This window comes from Acanthochromis polyacanthus, chromosome 11 (genome assembly GCF_021347895.1).
Source record: "Acanthochromis polyacanthus isolate Apoly-LR-REF ecotype Palm Island chromosome 11, KAUST_Apoly_ChrSc, whole genome shotgun sequence".
Lineage (NCBI taxonomy): Eukaryota > Metazoa > Chordata > Actinopteri > Pomacentridae > Acanthochromis > Acanthochromis polyacanthus.
The window spans coordinates 39,211,066-39,229,918 of record NC_067123.1 but is presented as its reverse complement, the minus strand read 5'-3'; the positions used below and the strand labels follow the sequence as shown (position 1 = coordinate 39,229,918).

The following is an 18,853-nucleotide window of genomic DNA, read 5'->3' as shown; positions in this document are numbered from 1 at the left end:
AAGGGAAATGACACATTTTTCACCATTTTTCATCATTTTAGTGACAAAGCAAGACAAAATAACAAGCAGATTATTTTAAAATTACATATTTTCGTGACTGCAGTGAATTATTTTAATCATTGTTTAATCAGCTGCTTATTCTCTTGAATAATTTAAAGTCTTATATCCCAATATATCCATCAAAACAGCTGCAGAATAAGTTAAAAACTCAGAAACTGCCCATTTTTTTTCATCTACAATAATCATTTTCAGCTGCAGTTGTATCTTAATGCACAAAAAAATCTCAAAACTCCTGTTTAGCTGCAGCCAAACATCCACTAAAAGACGCTTCATGTTTCTCTTCCGTGGAGACGGTTGTGGGATGAAACCATGACATTATTTTTAAACTACTAATCCCGCACAGAAAAAAGCTTGGATCAGAGAAAAACCTTTCCTTCTCTGACAGAACACAGATCAAACGGTCAGCGGTCGCCTCGCCTGACCCTGCCGCTGGCCGACTCACCGTGCAGCGGGGGCAGATCCACTCTCCGTTGGGGATCTCGGGGAGCGGCGGGTTGAGGCAGTGGATGTGGTACGACGAGGGGCACGAGTCGCAGCACAGCAGCTCGCCTCCGTCTTTGCAAACCCTGCAGAACTCCATGTGGTGGTCGTCCTCCTCCATCTCTCCCGCCTCGCCGTTGTCCTCCTCGGCATCAGAGCCCTCCTCCCGGGCTTCCCACTGGATGCCCTCCTTCTCCTGAGACGGAAGCAGCACAAAGGCAAAGGGTTTTACACTTTAACTTCAAACAAATCTTAGTTTGAGGGTTTAGATCCATCCAAGATAAAAAACATTCTGTAATAAGTGCCTTTAAAATGTTTTAATGTTAGTTAGCAATCTGAAAAACACGGCGAGTTTCCAGCTTTTCCACCTGCCTTAAAGAAAAAAACACTGAAAATAAGACTGCATGATTAAGCAAATGTTAACCATAGCTACAATTTTAGCTTTCCACACTTAAATTAACATGACCAAGGACTTTATATCACAGCAAAAATGAGCACCTAGTGAGGAAAAATGTGGTCTTCAGAGGAGAAAAAGATTTCTGCTTGTGGAGCGCAGTGGATGCAGATGAAATCACTCGGTATCACTTGTGAAATTCTGATATCACAACTCCTTATTTCACTATTTTCAAACTACATTTTGGCCTTAAAGTGTCTGAGCAGCTGAAACTGATTGTAGACTAGAGCAAGGGTGTCAAACGAGCGGCCCGCGGGTCAAAACCGGTCCTCCAGAGTGTCCAGTCCGGCCTGTGATACGACTTTGTGAAGTGTAAAATTACAGAGAAGACATCAACTGCAAACTGTGAATTTGTAAAACTGTCAATTGTAACTAATTTCTAGACCATGACAAGTTGTTCTGGTCATAAAGTAAAAGATTATGTTGATCGTTGTTCTTTTTTGTCTCGTTTTTGCAATATTTTGTCTTGTTTTTGTTGTTTGTTGTGTTTTTTGGTCTCACGTTTTTTTGGTCGTCTGGTGTTTTTGTCGTTTTGTTTCCTTTTTGTCTTGCTTGCAGCATTGGTCTATTTTTTTTGTCATTTTGTGTCCATTTTTTTTTTCAATACTTTGTTCTGTTTTTGTTGTTTTTTGAGTTTTTTCTCTCATGTTTTTGTCGTTTTGTTCCTTGTTGTCGTTTTGTCTCATTTTTTCCCAATATTTCTTTCTGTTTCTGTTGTTTTTTTTGTCATTTTGATCATAAAGTAAAATATTATGTTGATCGCTGTTCTTTTGTGTCTCATTTTTGCAATATTTTGTCTTGTTTTTGTTGTTTGTTGTGTTTTTTGGTCTCACGTTTTTTTGGTCGTCTGGTGTTTTTGTCGTTTTGTGTTTCCTTTTTGTCTCGCTTGCAGCATTGGTCTATTTTTTTTTGTCATTTTGTGTCCATTTTTTTTCAACAGTTTGTTCTGTTTTTGTCGTTTTTTGTGCTTTTTCTCTCATGTTTTTGTCGTCTTGTTTCTTGTTGTCGTTTTGTCTCATTTTTTTCCCAATATTTCTTTCCGTTTGTTGTTTTTTTGTCATTTTGATCATAAAGTAAAATATTATGTTGATCGCTGTTCTTTTGTGTCTCATTTTTTGTGTCTTGTTTTTGTTGTGTTTTTTGGTCTCATGTTTTGCGTCTCATTTTTTTCTGGTTTTGTTGTTTTTTTTGTCATTTTGATCATAAAGTAAAATACTACATTGTTCAGCTCCACGTGACTAAATGTGTTACTTTGTAGACACTCTGATCTGGAAGCTGTAATGTGCAAATGACAAACTTTGGGATAATATGCTTGAAACTGAACTTAATTTTCTTCAGAAATTTCAGCTTGTTCATGATGTTTTGTAAAAAGAAAATTCCTTTAATGTCTTCAGAATGTTTTTTTTGCACTGAAACAAAGGAAATATTTGGAGTTGTGGTTATTTCTAGGTTGTTATGCTCTGATTTAACTGCTCCGGCCCACTTCAGATCAAATTGGGCTGAATGTGGAACCTGAACTCAGATGCGTTTGAAACCTCTGCTCTAGGAGATGCTCTTAAACCTAGCTGAAGAACATTTTAAGTCTTACGTTGATGCATTAGCAGAAACGTGGCACCAAATGAAAGTAAAAGCAGTGTTCCGTTTATGCAAATGTAAACATGGAATACAAAGATTTTATGTCTAAAATTAAGGAGTAATGATGAAGATGTGATTGTCATCCTGCCCCTCGTTGTCCTTAAAGTATCTGACGCTAAGCGTTTATCCTCAAACAGAACTCGTGTTGTCCTGACATGTTGGAAATCAAAAGTATTTGGCAAGGCAGCCTTCCTAAGGAGAGGTGTGACATTAGGACTGTTTGAATTTCAGGGTGAAAGATGTTCTAACAAACTGAACACATGAATCAACCGGAACAAAGGAGGTTAGAAGGCAGCTGAAGATGCTTTCTCTCCATGCTTAAAAAGGCGGGATATTCCTTGAAGTGGCCGAGAACAGGAAGGTACGAGCACGCTTTCTTACACAGTGTGGGCAGCTCCAGGTGCCCTCGGGTGCCTTCTCCATGTCGGGGTCCAGGCAGACCATGTGGTATGCTCTGGGGCAGGTGTCACACAGGATGATCTCCCCGCCCTGCTGGCAAACCTCACAGTAGTCCTGGTGGTCCGTCTCGTAGCCGTCGCCATCCTCTGCTTCTGATGAAGGAGGACAAACAGTTTCACCAGAACAGCTCAGTCTCTCTCGCTTAAAGACACAGGATGTAATGCGTGTTGTGATCTGGGCTGCGTGTTTGTGTTGTTTGTCAGAGGAAAACCCACTCAGTGAGTCACCCTTTCCCTTCAGGTATGGATCTTCTCACAAACATCAACAGATTGAAGCTCAAGGGTTTCACTGCACAGCTAAAAATAGCAACCTCAGCACAGTTAAGACAGATTCTCAAAGCTTTTGCTAAAAACTTGATAAGTTTTCATGTGGAGTTAATAAGGGGCTTAAGAGACCTGTGTATTTACATTTTGGGAGAAAAGCTGCAGCATTTCTTCAGGATGAATTTGACATTTTGGAAAGAATTTGCGCGTATTTTAGCGGATATGAGGTCAGGATGCTCAACAACAAACCCCAAACTTTCATCCGAGTGCTCCAAAACGGAACCGCTGAAAGGATTTCCACTGTGCGGCCGCCGCCTCTCTGGAAAGGACTCTGACCTCTTTCAGTGCCAATCTGAATCCATCCATGACGTTGCGTGAACGCCGCTTCGATCTTGTGACAGCAGCTACAGAGGATGCGTCAGTAGGCGACAAATGAGACGAAGATGTTGTCTTCTAAATATACCGAACACTGCTGACTCAGTCCCAGTGACTAATGTGTGTGTGTGTGAGTACACCTCCTCATGCTGTTGTGCATTCCACAGACTTTACCCTGAAAGCAGTCATTACAATCGCTGCTGAACACTTAACCTGCAATCTTCGGTCTCTATCGACAACTATTAGAGCAGTAACTGAGTCAGCAGAGAAGCCATTACGAAAAATACAGCACTAATAAGCAGAACTTATTAACTTTCTGAGCCTCAAAACCAGCTAGCAGGTGTGAAAAGAAAACGAATTTGACAAAATTACCAAAATATAAACATAAAGAGTCGTTGCAATATGAGTTTTCTGATGGTCCTCGAACTACTCATCTGTGATGTGCCGTTCCATCTGAAAAATTTACCAAATCTGAGCCTAACTTTATGCTAAGTTAATATAAAAATCTCATTCAAAAACGTGCCAATAATCAACCTTCTGCTCTAACCAGAATGTGTAAAAAGCAAAAAATTCTGCTCTTCATAGCACAGCTGTGAAGCCATAATTGACCCTGCTGTGACCAGCTGTCACGTGAAAAGAAATCAGAAACTTCTCGGCTGAACGACAGACTGTTTACCCAGAGCAAAGAGGAGATAAGTATGGAAACAGACAATATTTTGGCAACACCTGTAAAAATGTTGTTCATGTTGATTCCACGTTTTTTCAATTTTTGTAAGATCAATAATCGAATTAAAATCAACAGCTTTTCTATTTTTTACAATTTATAGCACTCTGACATTTCTGAGTTGTCTGTTTTTTGCCGTGGTCGTTCTGTTCCCATAGAGGCGCAGGACTTTGCATTGCAGTGAAAAATAAGCTCAGAATAAAGGAAAATGTGACAGAAGTCAGCCCAGAAACTGCTCGGAGGGTCAAAGAAGAGTCTCACGCAGCCTGGGAATCAAGACGTACCTTTCTTCTTCTTGGGTTTGCTCTTGGACGGCTTCTTTTTGCTGCGGCTGCTGCGACTGTTTGATCCCTCGGAGACGGAGACGCTGTTCATGCTGCCGTCTTCAAAATCGCTGTCGACGTCGGGCTCGTCCTCCTCGCTCTGTGAACACGACAAACACACAGAATTTCCAGCTGTGATAAGAACACTCTATTGTACATGCAGTCTGCGTGCACAACGGTGGGTTCAGTGACAGAAGAGAGAGTTCGTACGGATGAGCGTTTCCGCTTGCTGTTGAAGCCTCCCAGCTTGATTTTGAGAGGAGCCACTTTCTTTGTCTTGGCGTTGTTCTTCTTCTCCTGCGGTTTCGGTGCAGGCTTTGACTTCTTGCGGGCATTGGGCCCTGAAACAGCAACAGACAGGCAGGTCGGTCACGGAGAAACGCAAAAATAACAACAGGGAACTGAACCTGAGGTCATTACAATCGGTCTGTAGAAGAGATACTCATTCATTTGACTCTTCTGTCAGCCGTACCTTTGCCTTCCTTGGTCTTGGCTTTGCGGAGTGGAGCTGGAGGGGCCTGCTGAGGTGCTGCTGGGGCCGGTGGAGCTGCAGCAGGTGGGGCAACCTCCGCCACCATGGTGTCCACGGCGGCCGGTACGTTGGCGGTAGCCAGAGCGGCGTTTGCAGCGGCAGCTCCCCTCAGGGGGTTATTGGTGCTGAACTCACGCCACTTGGCGCCCAGAACCATCATCATCTTGGACACGGCGATCTTGGGGTTCTTGGCTGCGATGAGGGGCCTGGTGGGGAGGGAAATAATAGTTTTTACACATTTTCACAATCACCAAAAATGGCTGCAGAGAATATTTAAACACGTGGATGACTGCAGGCCGCGTCAAGATTATTTAAATTCCAAAATGGTCACAAGTGCAACAGAGAATTTCTGCTATCACTTTGAAAGGCATATTATGGTACACATATAATGTAAATAAAACAAACAAACATTCTCTATCAGCCAGAAATTATAAAACCCAGAAGAATCCTCTGATTTTCAACTTTCACACAGCCCCTCAACTCATCTGTGACACGCCGTTGTCAAAAATGTACCCAAATCTCAGCATATAATCATAATATTTCACTAAAATTACTTTATTTATATAGCGCCCTTAAGAACAGCATTCACAAAGTGCTTTGACAGTTAAAACATGCAACACAGACAAACAAGCAAGACAGGAAACAAGTCCGAGCAGTCAATTAAAATAAATAGTAAAAGTGACAATAAATTAAATGAATAATTAGCTGGATTAGCACTCAACTCAAACAAGGGAGCTAGGCTGTTTGAAAATTAAAGAACAAGTGTGAGAGTTAAAATTAAAAGTCAAAAAATGTGAGAATTAAAAAAGTAAGAGTCGACATCACACAAAAGAACCAGGCAGCTAAAATTAAAACAAAACCAGAGAACATAAAATAAACAGGCCGTAATACAGAATAAAACACTAACACTAAACAAAGCTAAAAGTAAACTTCACATAAAAGCAAGTCTATAAAAGTGGGTTTTAAGAAGTGATTTAAAAGAAGCACGTATCTCAATTAAAGGTTGAACAAAAGTCAATGATCCACGCCAACCATACTTGGGGCAACTTTGAGGCCATTTGTAATCAGCTGTGAACTTTTTGGCTGCACTGGGCTAAAACGCAGTCGTCTTCTCTCTGCTCCGCGTTTACAGGATTTTATATTGAGGTTAGCGAGGGAAAATGTGACGGGAGGAAAGAAATGAAAGACCATTTTTCCAACCGATTACAGCAAAGGTGTGCATGTACCTGACAAACTGGCTGAAGGCCTTGTAGTTGGTCAGAGATCGGTAGTCTTCCTCACTGAAGACGTGGTCGATGTCCTCCATGCCCCAGTCGTCCAGCAGCTGAGACGACGACTTTGGTTCCTACAGGAAACAGTAAATACCAATTATTGTCAGCGAGACGTAAAAATGTGCAACAATGGTTAAATACAAAAAAAAAAATGTAATAAAAACAGACAACAAAGATGACCAAGACTCTGCTGCAGTCATCTCTGTGCTGTTACCAGTCACTCTAGCAGGTAAAGGGCTTAAAATGTGGAATAAAGAATGTCATGTTTAGGGCTGGCCCGAATAGTGGTTTCTGGTCTGCGAAAAGTTGGGCCCTAATAAAGACGAATATCCGAATATTCGTTCCGCCCCGGAATGTCCGAAAGGGGGGAGGCTGAATATTCAGATCCGTTCGTCTGGTCTCCCGGACGCAAATTTTGCTCACTGCCTTCGTTTTGTCTTCAGTTAAACAGAAGAGTTCCCAAACAGTGGAGGTCTTCAGCATCTTGTCTTGTGTTTATGCAACGAAGTGAAGCGTGATGTCAGAGTCAGCAGCAACCCGGACATTCAGGTGGTGGTAAGAAACAGGAATGGAGGAGCCGAGATGAGCTGAAGTGGGCTGAAGACGAAGGGAAGAGACGAGCTTCGAATATTTTCATCTGGAAGGGGGTGATCACATAGACATATGGGTATATGTTTATGTGATCACAGGATGGGATATACGGATATTTGAATATTCGGACACCAAAATTAATATCTGGATATCGCCGTAGCAAACGAATATTCAGATATTCGGGTCCAGCCCTAGCCATGTTGCGACGGTTTTAGCGGAAGTGGTAATTTTCTTTTTTCCCAGCATTTAAAAAAAAATATATAAAGATCTTTGTTTAGGTCTGCCTCAAACAAGCACGTTCCCTTACACCTGGAGAATGTCATTTATAGGCCGGGGTTTCAAATTTGCCATGAATCAAAAAATTTAAAAACTGCTCCTATGATGTGAATACTGTATGTTGCACAAATTATTCTTAAAAAAAACAAACACACAGCACACATCCCAAAGGGCAGAAAATATCACTTTCGTGTCCCAAAAACACTCATCTGGCTGTTTTCTTTTAAAAATGAAGTGATGGAGAACCTGGTTTAACAAACGAGCCACTCTGCCATAATTAAAAAACTTCTGAGGAGGTACGTGATGCTCCTGGTGGATGGCTACACCACTGACTGATCACACACAGACTGAGTGACCAACATGTGGCAATCTGTGGCATTTCACTGTGATTTTTTATTTTATAAAGCATAAACCGCAGCACAAAAGCCGTCTCCTACAAAAAGACTTTTGTTCCGTCCGCGCACATCAGCAGGAGCCTCCAATGGGGGCATTATTTACCTCAAAATATAGAAAAATTACTCCAGCACAGACGCTAGTTATCAGTGGAGTTACAGCGTTTGCTATCAACTGCGTTCCATTTGACATAACTACACCAGCGGACCACATTTGCATGGTTGAGAGGCTTGAGTGGCGAATGAAGAGGCTCTAAATTAGCATCCTGCAGCGAAGCAAATTGACACTGACCACTGTGTTTCTGGAGATAATTGCGTTAGATTGCTTGGTGATATGGTTACTAATTTAGTGCCAGTAGAGTTGACTTGCTATTCACAACTAATATGAATGATTAGTAATTTATCAGGAGCAGCTAGTTGTCACATGATTAAGAGTCGTCGCTTATCTCAGTTTCGTGTCGTCGCTAATTGTAAGCAGTAGAGGAATTTTTAGAGCCTTTTGAAAGGATTTAAAACGAGAATCACCAGCACTAAAACGACAAGAACTGGGCTTAATTAGTGTTTAATTTACTCAAGCATAACAGGCATTTCTGTTGAACAAATGGCCAGAAATAACAGGAAAATTGTGCAAGACAGACTCTTTGCTGCCAGTAAAGCTTTAATTTTCTACAAAAATGCAGATATTAGGATGGAAATCTGCCCAAATGTTTGATGATAAAACTGTTAATTGACAGAAAAAAAAATCACTAGCAACTACCTGCCACTGTCAAACCTTTGTCCCTGCTGTCCACGAACCAGGAACATCAAAGCGCACCGCAACTAGCAATTATTTTCAGCCGATTACGAATTGGGAGTAAATAATTAATCATTTGGTGTTGTAAATGCCAGAATATAGTGAAAACACAACAAGTCAACGCCTACAAAACGCTGCATTTGTCCAACTCGGTGTTTAAAATACAAACATTTTCAGTACATGACGACAGTAGACAAAGAAAAGCACCAAATCATCACAAATTTTAAAACTGGAACTACAAATTTTTGGCCGTCTTTGTCCATCAGTTGCGTCCAAACTTGCATTTCAGCGTCCAGCTTCTTTAAAACTGAAGCTTTGCCCCCTTCCTCCCTCATTCACTTAAAGTTTAAATTCCCTTCAGAAGGTGAGCAGAGGATTTCAGCCCCTATCAGTTTGATTGAGACGCCCTGCTTCCCTCCTCGTCGCCTTGCAGAGCGGCCCTGCAGACCGGATTGAGGGCGGCTCTGCCAATGAATCAAAATGTGTTTATCTAACCAAAAAGAAAAGGGTCAAGTGCGCAGTGCAGTGCGGGGTTGCCATGGTAACAGCATATATGCCTTGCACACCCATCCCAGACACACACACTCACACACCCCCACCACCACCACCCACCCCTCCTTGTGCGAGTCTCATTAAGTACAAGGCCCCCTATTGGCCGCCGGGCTGCGACTCCACCAGACGCAGCTCTTTGTTTAACCATCTCTCATATCACGTCTCTGTTTTGTCAAACCACGGCCGACTCCATTTACAGGTACGCGGTCAATAGGCGCTCGTCGCGGCGCAAAGAAAGGCCTGTCACAAAAGTTATTTCCCAACAAAAGGGCAGCTTCTGGAATTGGACCACACGCTAGAAGCTTTGACATTTCAACCAAAAATAAAAACGTCCATGTACCCTACTTTCAGCCACATTACCATCCCACCGTATCGGCACAGCTCCTGCGTTTGTGCACACTTTAAAACAACTACGCGAGTGGTTTTTCATGTTCTGGCCCATTTACTTCAACTAGCATATATCTAAATATATTTGCAAATAATGCAAGACATTTTAATGTATGTTATTGTAATAAGTCAGTCAGCACAGTGGAGTGTTTATATTCCTACACATTGTAAGATTTATCAGCGGAACCTTGCTTCAGTCGCGCAATCTATCATGGAGAACGTCAACAGAGTGTTCCTTTATGGTAAAGTTAGATTATCTATAGAGCAACTGGGGAAAAACACGTCACAAATCTTCAGCTGTGCAGCATCCAAGGTTTTTCCTGGCTCACAATGGTCCTTTGGGGGTGACTATGGCCAGCAGTAAGCAAGATTAGTCCACGAGCACAAAGGTAGTGAGACTGTGTTACCTTATGTGACAGGAATCCAGCGTTTTTCTAGTCATCTGTGACCATTTTAGAAACAAAAATGTCCATTATGTTAAGTAAATGAAACCCAGTTTGACAAATCTGGTTATTATTCTCAATTCCTGAACACTGGCTAAAAAAATTTACCTATGCAGGAAAACCCCAACGCCAGAAATTATGACCCAAAATGCACACACAATTTGCAGTTCTAGATATAACACCAGCAACCTGCAAACACACTTGTGGTGTCTAAAAAAGCAGTCTTGGAGATTGTTCACACCTACACACACAGAATCACACCTGTGCAGTGATGAAAAACAACATTTACAGATCAGTTTGTAGGAGATTTACCAGCAGCTCTGTAAAAAGCACCACACTGTGTAGCATTGAATGACCAACATAATCAACATCGTGTTGCGTTACGCTTGATGAATTGTATGGTGCTTGGGTGTTTTACAAAAACAGCAACAAATAAAATGAGATTTTTACCACCTCTATCACTTCGGAATGAAATTTCTTCTTCTTCTATTCAACCATCTGACATGATCCAGAACAATGTGATGGGAAACCACACTTGTGATCAAATATTAGTACAACTATTCTTAAAATTCTTGATTTTTCTGGGGTTAAGAGAGCACTTTTTGCATTTGATTACGATGCAAATGATCTATGAGACACCCTTCAGCTCATCTGATGCTTTGAGAGAAGCCTCACTAAATCACTTGCACCTCCTCATAAAGTTCTTCCTTACCGACATATCGTCGTCGTCATCATCGTCATCTTCCTCCGGCTCCGGGTCTTTCTTCTTAGATGCCCCAGCACTGCTCCTTTTCTTTTCCTTGCCGGCGCTCGCCCTCTTCTTTTTCTTGCGTCCTGGAGTGTAATCGCTGCCCTCGCTGTCGGAGCGATGGGCAGGGCCGCCGTCTTCCGCCTCTTCCACCCCGCCCATGTCCATGGGCTCTGGGGAGCTGATGGCTAACTCCTGGAACAAGGAGGATGGTCAGCAAACGGAGACCAAATGACCAAGAAACAACACGAAGAAGACAAGAAAAGTCCCCCCCTGGAATTCTGCTGCACTTATAAAGGTAGAGCATGCTTTCTGAATGAAACTGATCATGATAAAACTTATAAACTACAGTAAACTTTTAGTACTCTGCCTCCTCACCTCTCTGCGTGACCGCCTCTTGCTGCCTTTGCTCTCTCTGCTCTTCTTGGCCTTCTTCTTCTTCTTCACCTTCGGAGCCTCATTCTCGGAGATGTCCTCATCCTCGTCATCTGCAAATCAAGCCAGCGGGGACATTTAATGGTTAAGGTGCACAGAGGTGCGACTGTTTAAGAACAATACTTAACAGCTAGCTGTTAAGATAGTATGCATATCCGACTGGAAACAAAACTCTTAGCACATGCTGGTGAGTTGAGTTTGCTTCCTTAATCAGCCAGTTTGGCATCGTTTAGCATTTAATGAACCGCTGTGATTCCCGCCACATAAGGGTTATTTATTCGTATATGAAATATCACTGTCAGGTTCCCTTTTTCATGTCCACAACTTAGGGAACAAAACGTCTACCTGGGCGGGATATTCTCGTCCTCTATCCACTGCTGCCAAACACTCACCGGTGTCAAACAGTATCATGAAATAAAAACCAGCAGGAGCGTAGAGAACCTGGAATAGTAAAGAATAAACTAGTGGTCTGAGTTACTAGCACATTTTATGGGTTGCTCTGAGGGGGGCTTATCCAGAACAGTTCTGCTCTGCTGGTTAACGCAGTAACACGCAGTCATTATGATGGAGCTCATCCTGCAGGCCTTATGACAGAGAGGATCTGAGTCCAGTATCTGGCGCTGCCCCTCTGCCACTCAGAGCCTATTAATGTAATTGACTATGGTAAAAAGTAAATGGCAAGCTGCCATTAAGATGCACCTGGTAAGGAAGAGGGATTAATGTGATGGGCTTTTCAGGTCATATAAAGGAGACTATGTGGGCAGATGCTCAAGATCCACACACAGATCCTTGTAAACACTGTGGCAGCATTTTATACTTAAAAAAAAAAGCTTTTCCAGAAGCATCTTGAGACTACAGCGATCTTAGTGCTGAGATTTAGAGATGCTTTAGTGAAACGTGGCCTACAGCTGTAGAACTGAGATAGCCTAGTCATGCTAAACACGTATTTGTGTCTTGACTTAAGCCCGTCTTAGACATGGGATATGTAACACTGCTGCTTCATCAGTCTGTTAAAGTTAGGTCACTTCTAATGCTCCTCCCAGCTCCATTCAGGCACAGTACTAGACTGGACAGCACTTCTTGGACTGTTGTGTCACCCACAGTGCATAACAAAGTTGCGTGTCAGTGCTTTGTAACCTTGCGTGTGCTAATGGGACTGCATGAAGTTCAGACTTGCGCCCTGTTGAAGATGGAACATAAATATTACCAGATCAGGCCCCGTAAGATTGTCGTCATGACTTTTACAGAGAAGTCAGCGGGGTGCTTCTACTTAAGTTGCCGTCAGATTAATGGAAAACCGTGTATGTCATAGTAGGTGCTCTGGGATTCGATCCAGTTGAGATCTGAGCTTATAAAGCAAATAATGTATGAATAATGTATAAAGTATGAAGTTTTGAATCTCGCGAAAGGAACCACGGAAAGAAACATGACAGGTATTCACGAAAAAGAAATCTAAACAAAGCTACAAAAGGGAAATTTACAACTGATTTGCAATTATTTTAAAAAAAAGTGAACAGGGCTGAAAGTAAAAGTGCACAGTAATTACATAACTGATTAATTAAATCAACTTGTTTTCAGTTTCACCTATTTTCTCCATTTTATATAACTATAATTACTAAAAATTAACATGTTTGACTGCAGGATGGACAGAAGAAAGGACTGATGGATGAAATGCTGACATGTTTCCTTACTGGCTGGTCTGCAATTATTCCCATGTTAATCAAATAAAAGAAACACCACTACTGCAATTCCTCCAATTTGTCCAGCACCGTCTTCGGGCATCTCTGCCCGAATAACAGCCGAAATGATTAGCCGATTATCAAAACAGTTGCCAATTAGTGTCCTGCAGATCAACTACTCAATTAACAGATTAATTACTGCAGCTCTGCATCTTGTAAACTACATGATTAACTGAGAAAACAGGAAAATAATTTTAAAGATCAATTAACAATTGGAGCTGCAGCAATTAATCGATTAATTGTGAAGTAATAAATTAATCACCAACTATTTTGATAATCAATTAATCGGTCTGAGTGATTTTCAGCAGAAAAAGTCTAAATGGGATCACTGCGGCCTCATAAATGTGAGAATTTTCTGGTTTCTTTGCTCCTCTATGGCAGTAAATGGATTATCTTGTTATGGACAAAGCAAATCATTTGTCACCTTGGGTTTTGGGAAACACCGATCGACGTTTTTCACCAGTTCCTGACATTTTCTAGGATAAACAACTGATCGATTCATCCAGAAAATAATGACATTGATGGACAATGAGCATACTGCTAGGCTACAGGGCTACTTGTCACTTGTTCCAAACAAAGACTCATATGCATTTCCAGTTGCAGTATGGATTATCATAAGATAGACAATAATCACGGACTGTTGAAAAGAAACAGTTTTCCACGTGTGGTCCGGCTTCTGTTTGCACAATTTAACTGTGCAATACCATTCGGCAGATTTGTGTAACATTTGCCCGGTTTGGTGAACAAAATGCTGGGTTTTTGTGCGGATTTTAGCACTTGCAGCTAACTTGAAGGACTATTTGTTCTCAATGGCTCCACCGCGAGCGTCGCGCGTGCTCGTCGCTATCAAACAAACGGTAAACAAAGCGACGTTTAGCCCGAAAAATACACCGGAGATGTGACATAACGTAAGGTTCGTCAAAGATGCTGGAAATAGCTTTACTCTAGGGTATTATTTTTTACTTTTTTCCCCCACACTCAAACCGAAGGCGCCGGCCATGAGGAGGGGAATGCTACGGAACGTCATCCGCCAGCTTTCAAGCTAACTGGCTGCCTCCATCTTGTCATCGACACGTAAAATAATACCGGTAGCTGGCAAACGTTAGGCCCCGGGAACATGCCGGTCTGTCGGCGTGACTTCACTACAACACAACTATCGGCGTTCTGGTTGAGGGTTTCGGGGGTAAAGAAAACGTCAACTATTTAGAAAAAGGTGCTCAACAGCAGCGCAGTCGAGAAGAGAGCCACTTTGCTAACCGGTAGTTAGCCGCGACTAGCATCGACTAGCTTATGCTAACAGAACATGATTGATGTGAACGTCAAAAACATCTGCTCATGCTAGCATGTAACCAGTGTGAACATTAGCAACCCGGGCTAACAAATGAGCCCCCGTCTTACCGTGCATTAACCGCTCCTCCGGACCTCCGTAGTCATCTCTTTCGTCGTCGCTTCCAGACATAGCGCCCAGCCGAAAACTTTCTATTTAGTTAGCTAACAGTTCAGCCAACTAAATAATAGTTTGTTGGATAATCCAGAGTTGTGACCCAGTCTTGAGTCTGTCCAGGAGTGTGTTGTTGGGAGCAGCCGGCCAGGTTTCACCCAAGACAAATAAGAACAAAAAAAGAAGTGAGCACTCAGCAGCAAACAATGTTGAAAACACACTCACCGCATGGACAATAAATCTAACTTTACCCGGCTGCAAGTTCACAAAGATTAGCTCTCACTCTCTCACTCCATCCCTGCCTTCAGCTGACATCTTGCCACTAGTTTCATTAGCATGCGTGCTAGCCGAGCTGGACCGGTTCAGATTTGAGGGAAAGAACCGAACCACACTAACATCCGCCCGCAAACCGGGTGTTACGACCCGGCATCCGAGCCCACCTCACCCCCGGCCATTATTAAAAAAAAACAAACAAAAAAACAAACTGACATACTCACAACTTGATTCATCCAAAAACACTAACTCCGGCCTCAGTTTGTGTGTCAAGTCAACACTTCTTGGCGGCTCTTTTTAATTTTGTCTCACGGCCGATAAACACACACACAATTTAAATATATTTCCGTGTCTTTTTGTGGGCAGCGTGTGCGCACGACTCCTCTCCGTCTCCTCTTTCTCTTCCTCGCACACTACACACACCCCGCGCGCGCGCACGCACACACAAAGAGATCAGGGGGCAGGCATCCCATAATACCCCCCCTCCACACACACACATACACACACTCTTCACTCACCCCTCCCCCACTCTGCATAGTTACCTTGCAACGTACAGACCATAATAGTCAACTCACCCCCTCCCTCTCCTACAGTCTCTTCCCCATTCCTCCATGCACACACACACACCAACCACCCCCCCCACGCACACACACAAACACCTCCACCCCTCCCTTAGCAACCGGGGTTGCCATGGAGACCCCCCTCCCACCCCCGTGTGCCATCCCATAATAGTAATGAGCGCAGTCACTGACATCCCACAATAAGCATAACTCCAAAAAGAGAGAGATAGGAAGGGAAAAAAAAGGAAAAGGCGTCACATGGCAACTGTGTGTGTGTGTGTGTGTGTGTGTGTGTGTGTGCGCCACATGACCGCTTAAGTTGAGCGTGCACGTTTGCATGTATGCGCCGGCACTGTACCATACATGCTGCTGCTGGAGACTGTGCACAGGATGCAGATGCAGCGCCAGGAGGAAGGGGAGCGCCTCCAAAAAGCACCAAAAAAGTGGGGCGACACCAGGTAGCCCAGGTGTTTGTTACCCCCCCACACACACACACACACACCATCCAAATAATGCGGTGCACAATAAACTGAAATAGAAAACCTGAGTTGAGGGAAAACTCTCAGCTGGAGGTTGTGGAACTTCCAAAATTTTGTTAGAGCGAGGTTAAAAAGTCACTCCGGGCCCCCCGACAGAAAGAGGTCACAGGGGTCAAACTGTAGTGGCAGCCTCGGAGTGTGCAGCTCTAAGCCCCCCTCAGAAAAACCGGGAGCCCAGAAGCCAGCAGCTGAGCTAAGCTGTCTGCACACATCCAGGCTGGCTCGCTCCACAGGCTGCTGCTTCTGCTGCTGCTGCTGCTGGGAAATGCATTGCAGTCAATGGTGGGAAAAACGTCTGGGTCCTAGACAGCTTTTTCCCACCATTGACTGACTGTATTCCAGTTAGACTGTAGGGCAGAAAGCAGAGCTGTTTGCGCTTACTGCGGCCGAGGAGCTTCCCGGTGACGTTTCGCACGCCGGCTAACGGGGGGGATTCTGTTTTTGGGGGGCCTGTGAAGCATCAGTGTGAGTTACGTGTTGTTATTGTAGCGCTGGTGGGACACAGTCTGGTGTGCAGATGCTGCTTTAGTCAGTCTGTAAAAAAAAGTTTTTCACCAACTGTAAATGCAACATGTGGCCGAAAGTATGCGGACGCTCTATAGCAGGGGTGTCAAACTCATCTTAGTTCAGGTTCCACATTCTGCCTAATTTGACCTCCAGTGGGCCGGACCAGTTAAATCACAGCATATTAACCTATAAATCACAACAACTCCAAATATTTTCTTTGTTTTAGTGCAAAAAAGTACATTCTGAAAATGCGCACATTAAATAATTAGGTTATTTTTTAACAACATATAATTAAAAAGCTGAAATTTCTGAAAAAAATGAAGTTCGATTTCAACCATATTATCCCCATATTTATCATTTACATTACAACTTTCAGATCACAGAGTGTTTACAAAGGAATACAGCATTTAGTCATCTGGAACTGAATCATAGCGGACTTCACTTCATGATCAAAATGACAAAAGTCAGACAAAGTAAAACAAAAACAAGACAAAATATTCAAAAAATGAGACCCAAAATGACAAAAAAACAGACAAATGAGGCAAGCAAGACAAAAAGGAAACACAAAACGAGAAAAACGAGAAACACAATGACAAAAATATGAGACAAGCAACAAACGTCAGACAAAAGACAAAAACAAGACAAAATACTACAAAAATGAGACACAAAACGACACAAATGAGACACAAAATGACAGAAGAATGAGCAATATAGTATTTTACTTTATGATCAAAAGGGAAAAAGTCAGTCAAAAACAACTAAAACGAGACAAAAGTTCTAAAAAATGAGACATAAAATGACAAAAAATTAGACAAACGACACAAGCAAGACAAAAAAGAAACAAAACGACAAAAATAAGAAACAAAATGTCAAAACGTGGGACAAAGAACAAAAGTCAGACAACAAAACAAGAAACAAAATGACAAAAAGTAGGCAAACAACACAAGTGAGACAAAAAAGCAAAAAACAACCAAAATGATGCACAAAACAATGAATAAAGCAAAAGACAAAATGACAAAAATGAGACAAAAAATGCAAAAAACGACAAAAATGAGACGAAACAACAAAATTGAGAAAGAAAATGACAAAAAATGACTTTACTTACTTTATGATCAAAACAACAAAAATAAGACAAAACATTGCAAAAACGAGACACAAAAGACAAAAAATGAGACAAACATGAAACAAAAGAGACAAAAAATTAGACAAAAAGTTACAAAGCGGCAAAAAAATACACAAATGACACAAACGAGACCAAAGAAGACAAGAAACAAAACAACAAAAATTAGACAAAAAACACAAGCGAGACAAAACGGAAACACAAAACGACAATAAACAAGAAACAAAATGACAAAAACATGACACGAACGACAAAAGCCAGACAAAAACTAGACAAAATATTACAAAAATGAGATGCAAAATGACAAAAGAACAAAGAACAATCTAGTATTTTACTTTCTGATCCAAACAACTTGTCATGGTCTAGAAATGATTTTAAATTTCTAGTTTTACTAATTTACAATCTGCAGTTAATGTCTTCTCTGTAATTTTTTCACTTTGAGGGCCGGATTGGACCCTCTAGAGGGACGGTTTTGGCCCACGGGCCTCATGTTGGACACCCCTGATTTAGAATATAGAGGAGGATGCCTGGTTTGACGACAGCTGGTGGTAATTTCCCCAGGTGAGTGTGCATTATTCACTCCTAATGAATGACTTATTGTGCAGGAATAAAAGTGTGTGTTGTTAAAGGATTAATCACGATGCTTCAAATATCCTGCCGTCATTTTTACCGATAAAACTGAAAAAACCAGACCCCATTATGAGGCCGCTTTAATCTGGGGAGGGTTTACGAATCGTCTCACAAATTATTCATGTCGGCATATTGTCGCAGCGGCCCGACTCTTGGCTTTTAACCCTCTTCTCGTCTGTTTCTTGGTCAGAGGCCTTCCCTTCTCCCTCCGGTGTCTTTTCTTTCCTCTGACTCAGCACACCTCTTCTTCTGTCCCCATCCTCTCTACCCCCTCACACAAAGAGCGAGAAACAACTTCTCCGTCTGTCCTGTCTCTTTTTTTTCCCATTTCTGCCTCTCTTTTTTTCTCTCTCTCGTGCTTTTGCATCTTCCCCCTTCCCCCACACTTCTCCTTTTCCTTGACTATGGACACAGTGTTCATGTGTACAGGAGAGGTGCTGGTGGTGGGTGGGGGGTGATGAGGGTGTAGGGGTAACATCCCATAATCACCAATCAGAAGGAAACTGGGGGCAGTTGTCATAGAAACCTCGTGCACGGCTCTCGACGCCCCTCCCACCCCGCACCGCCGCCACCGTGCTCGCTGGAGTTGCATATCTCATAATGATAATAATATCATTTCTGAGGCAAAAAGGAAAAAAAAGGAGAGCGGGGGAGGAAGAGGGGGGGGGGGACTACAGACCATAATAGTGCTCCTGTGCTGCTGGTCGCCATGGAGATAAGCAGAGGGGTGGCAGCGGCGGTGGCGGCAGAGGGAGGAGGGTTACAGGCGGGGTCAGATTACCATGTAAGTCAAAATGCATACCATAATACTTCTTGACTGCACCCCTCCTCTCTTCCTCCTCCTCCTCCTC

At 42.6% G+C, this 18,853-nt stretch overlaps 1 protein-coding gene across 5 annotated transcripts in view; it reads right to left on the bottom strand.

Moving 5' to 3' along the window:
* The window catches only part of chd4a (chromodomain helicase DNA binding protein 4a), a 37,504-nt gene extending 22,390 nt beyond the window's left edge, over window positions 1-15,114 (bottom strand). The window contains exons 1-10 of one of the 5 annotated variants that reach the window (XM_051955242.1): window positions 14,871-15,114; window positions 14,331-14,488; window positions 11,137-11,246; window positions 10,723-10,953; window positions 6,532-6,650; window positions 5,246-5,511; window positions 4,984-5,114; window positions 4,735-4,873; window positions 3,011-3,180; window positions 503-736 (exon numbers count right to left, since the gene is read on the bottom strand). In XM_051955242.1, the coding sequence (XP_051811202.1) occupies window positions 503-736; window positions 3,011-3,180; window positions 4,735-4,873; window positions 4,984-5,114; window positions 5,246-5,511; window positions 6,532-6,650; window positions 10,723-10,953; window positions 11,137-11,246; window positions 14,331-14,391 (1,461 nt within the window). In that variant the 5' untranslated portion in view covers window positions 14,392-14,488; window positions 14,871-15,114. Of the gene's footprint in view, window positions 1-502; window positions 737-3,010; window positions 3,181-4,734; window positions 4,874-4,983; window positions 5,115-5,245; window positions 5,512-6,531; window positions 6,651-10,722; window positions 10,954-11,136; window positions 11,247-14,330; window positions 14,489-14,624; window positions 14,757-14,866 lie in introns of those variants that run through there. The other 4 variants (XM_051955241.1, XM_051955240.1, XM_051955238.1 and 1 more) reach the window with 4 other exon arrangements.
* Window positions 15,115-18,853: the final 3,739 nt, after the last annotated feature.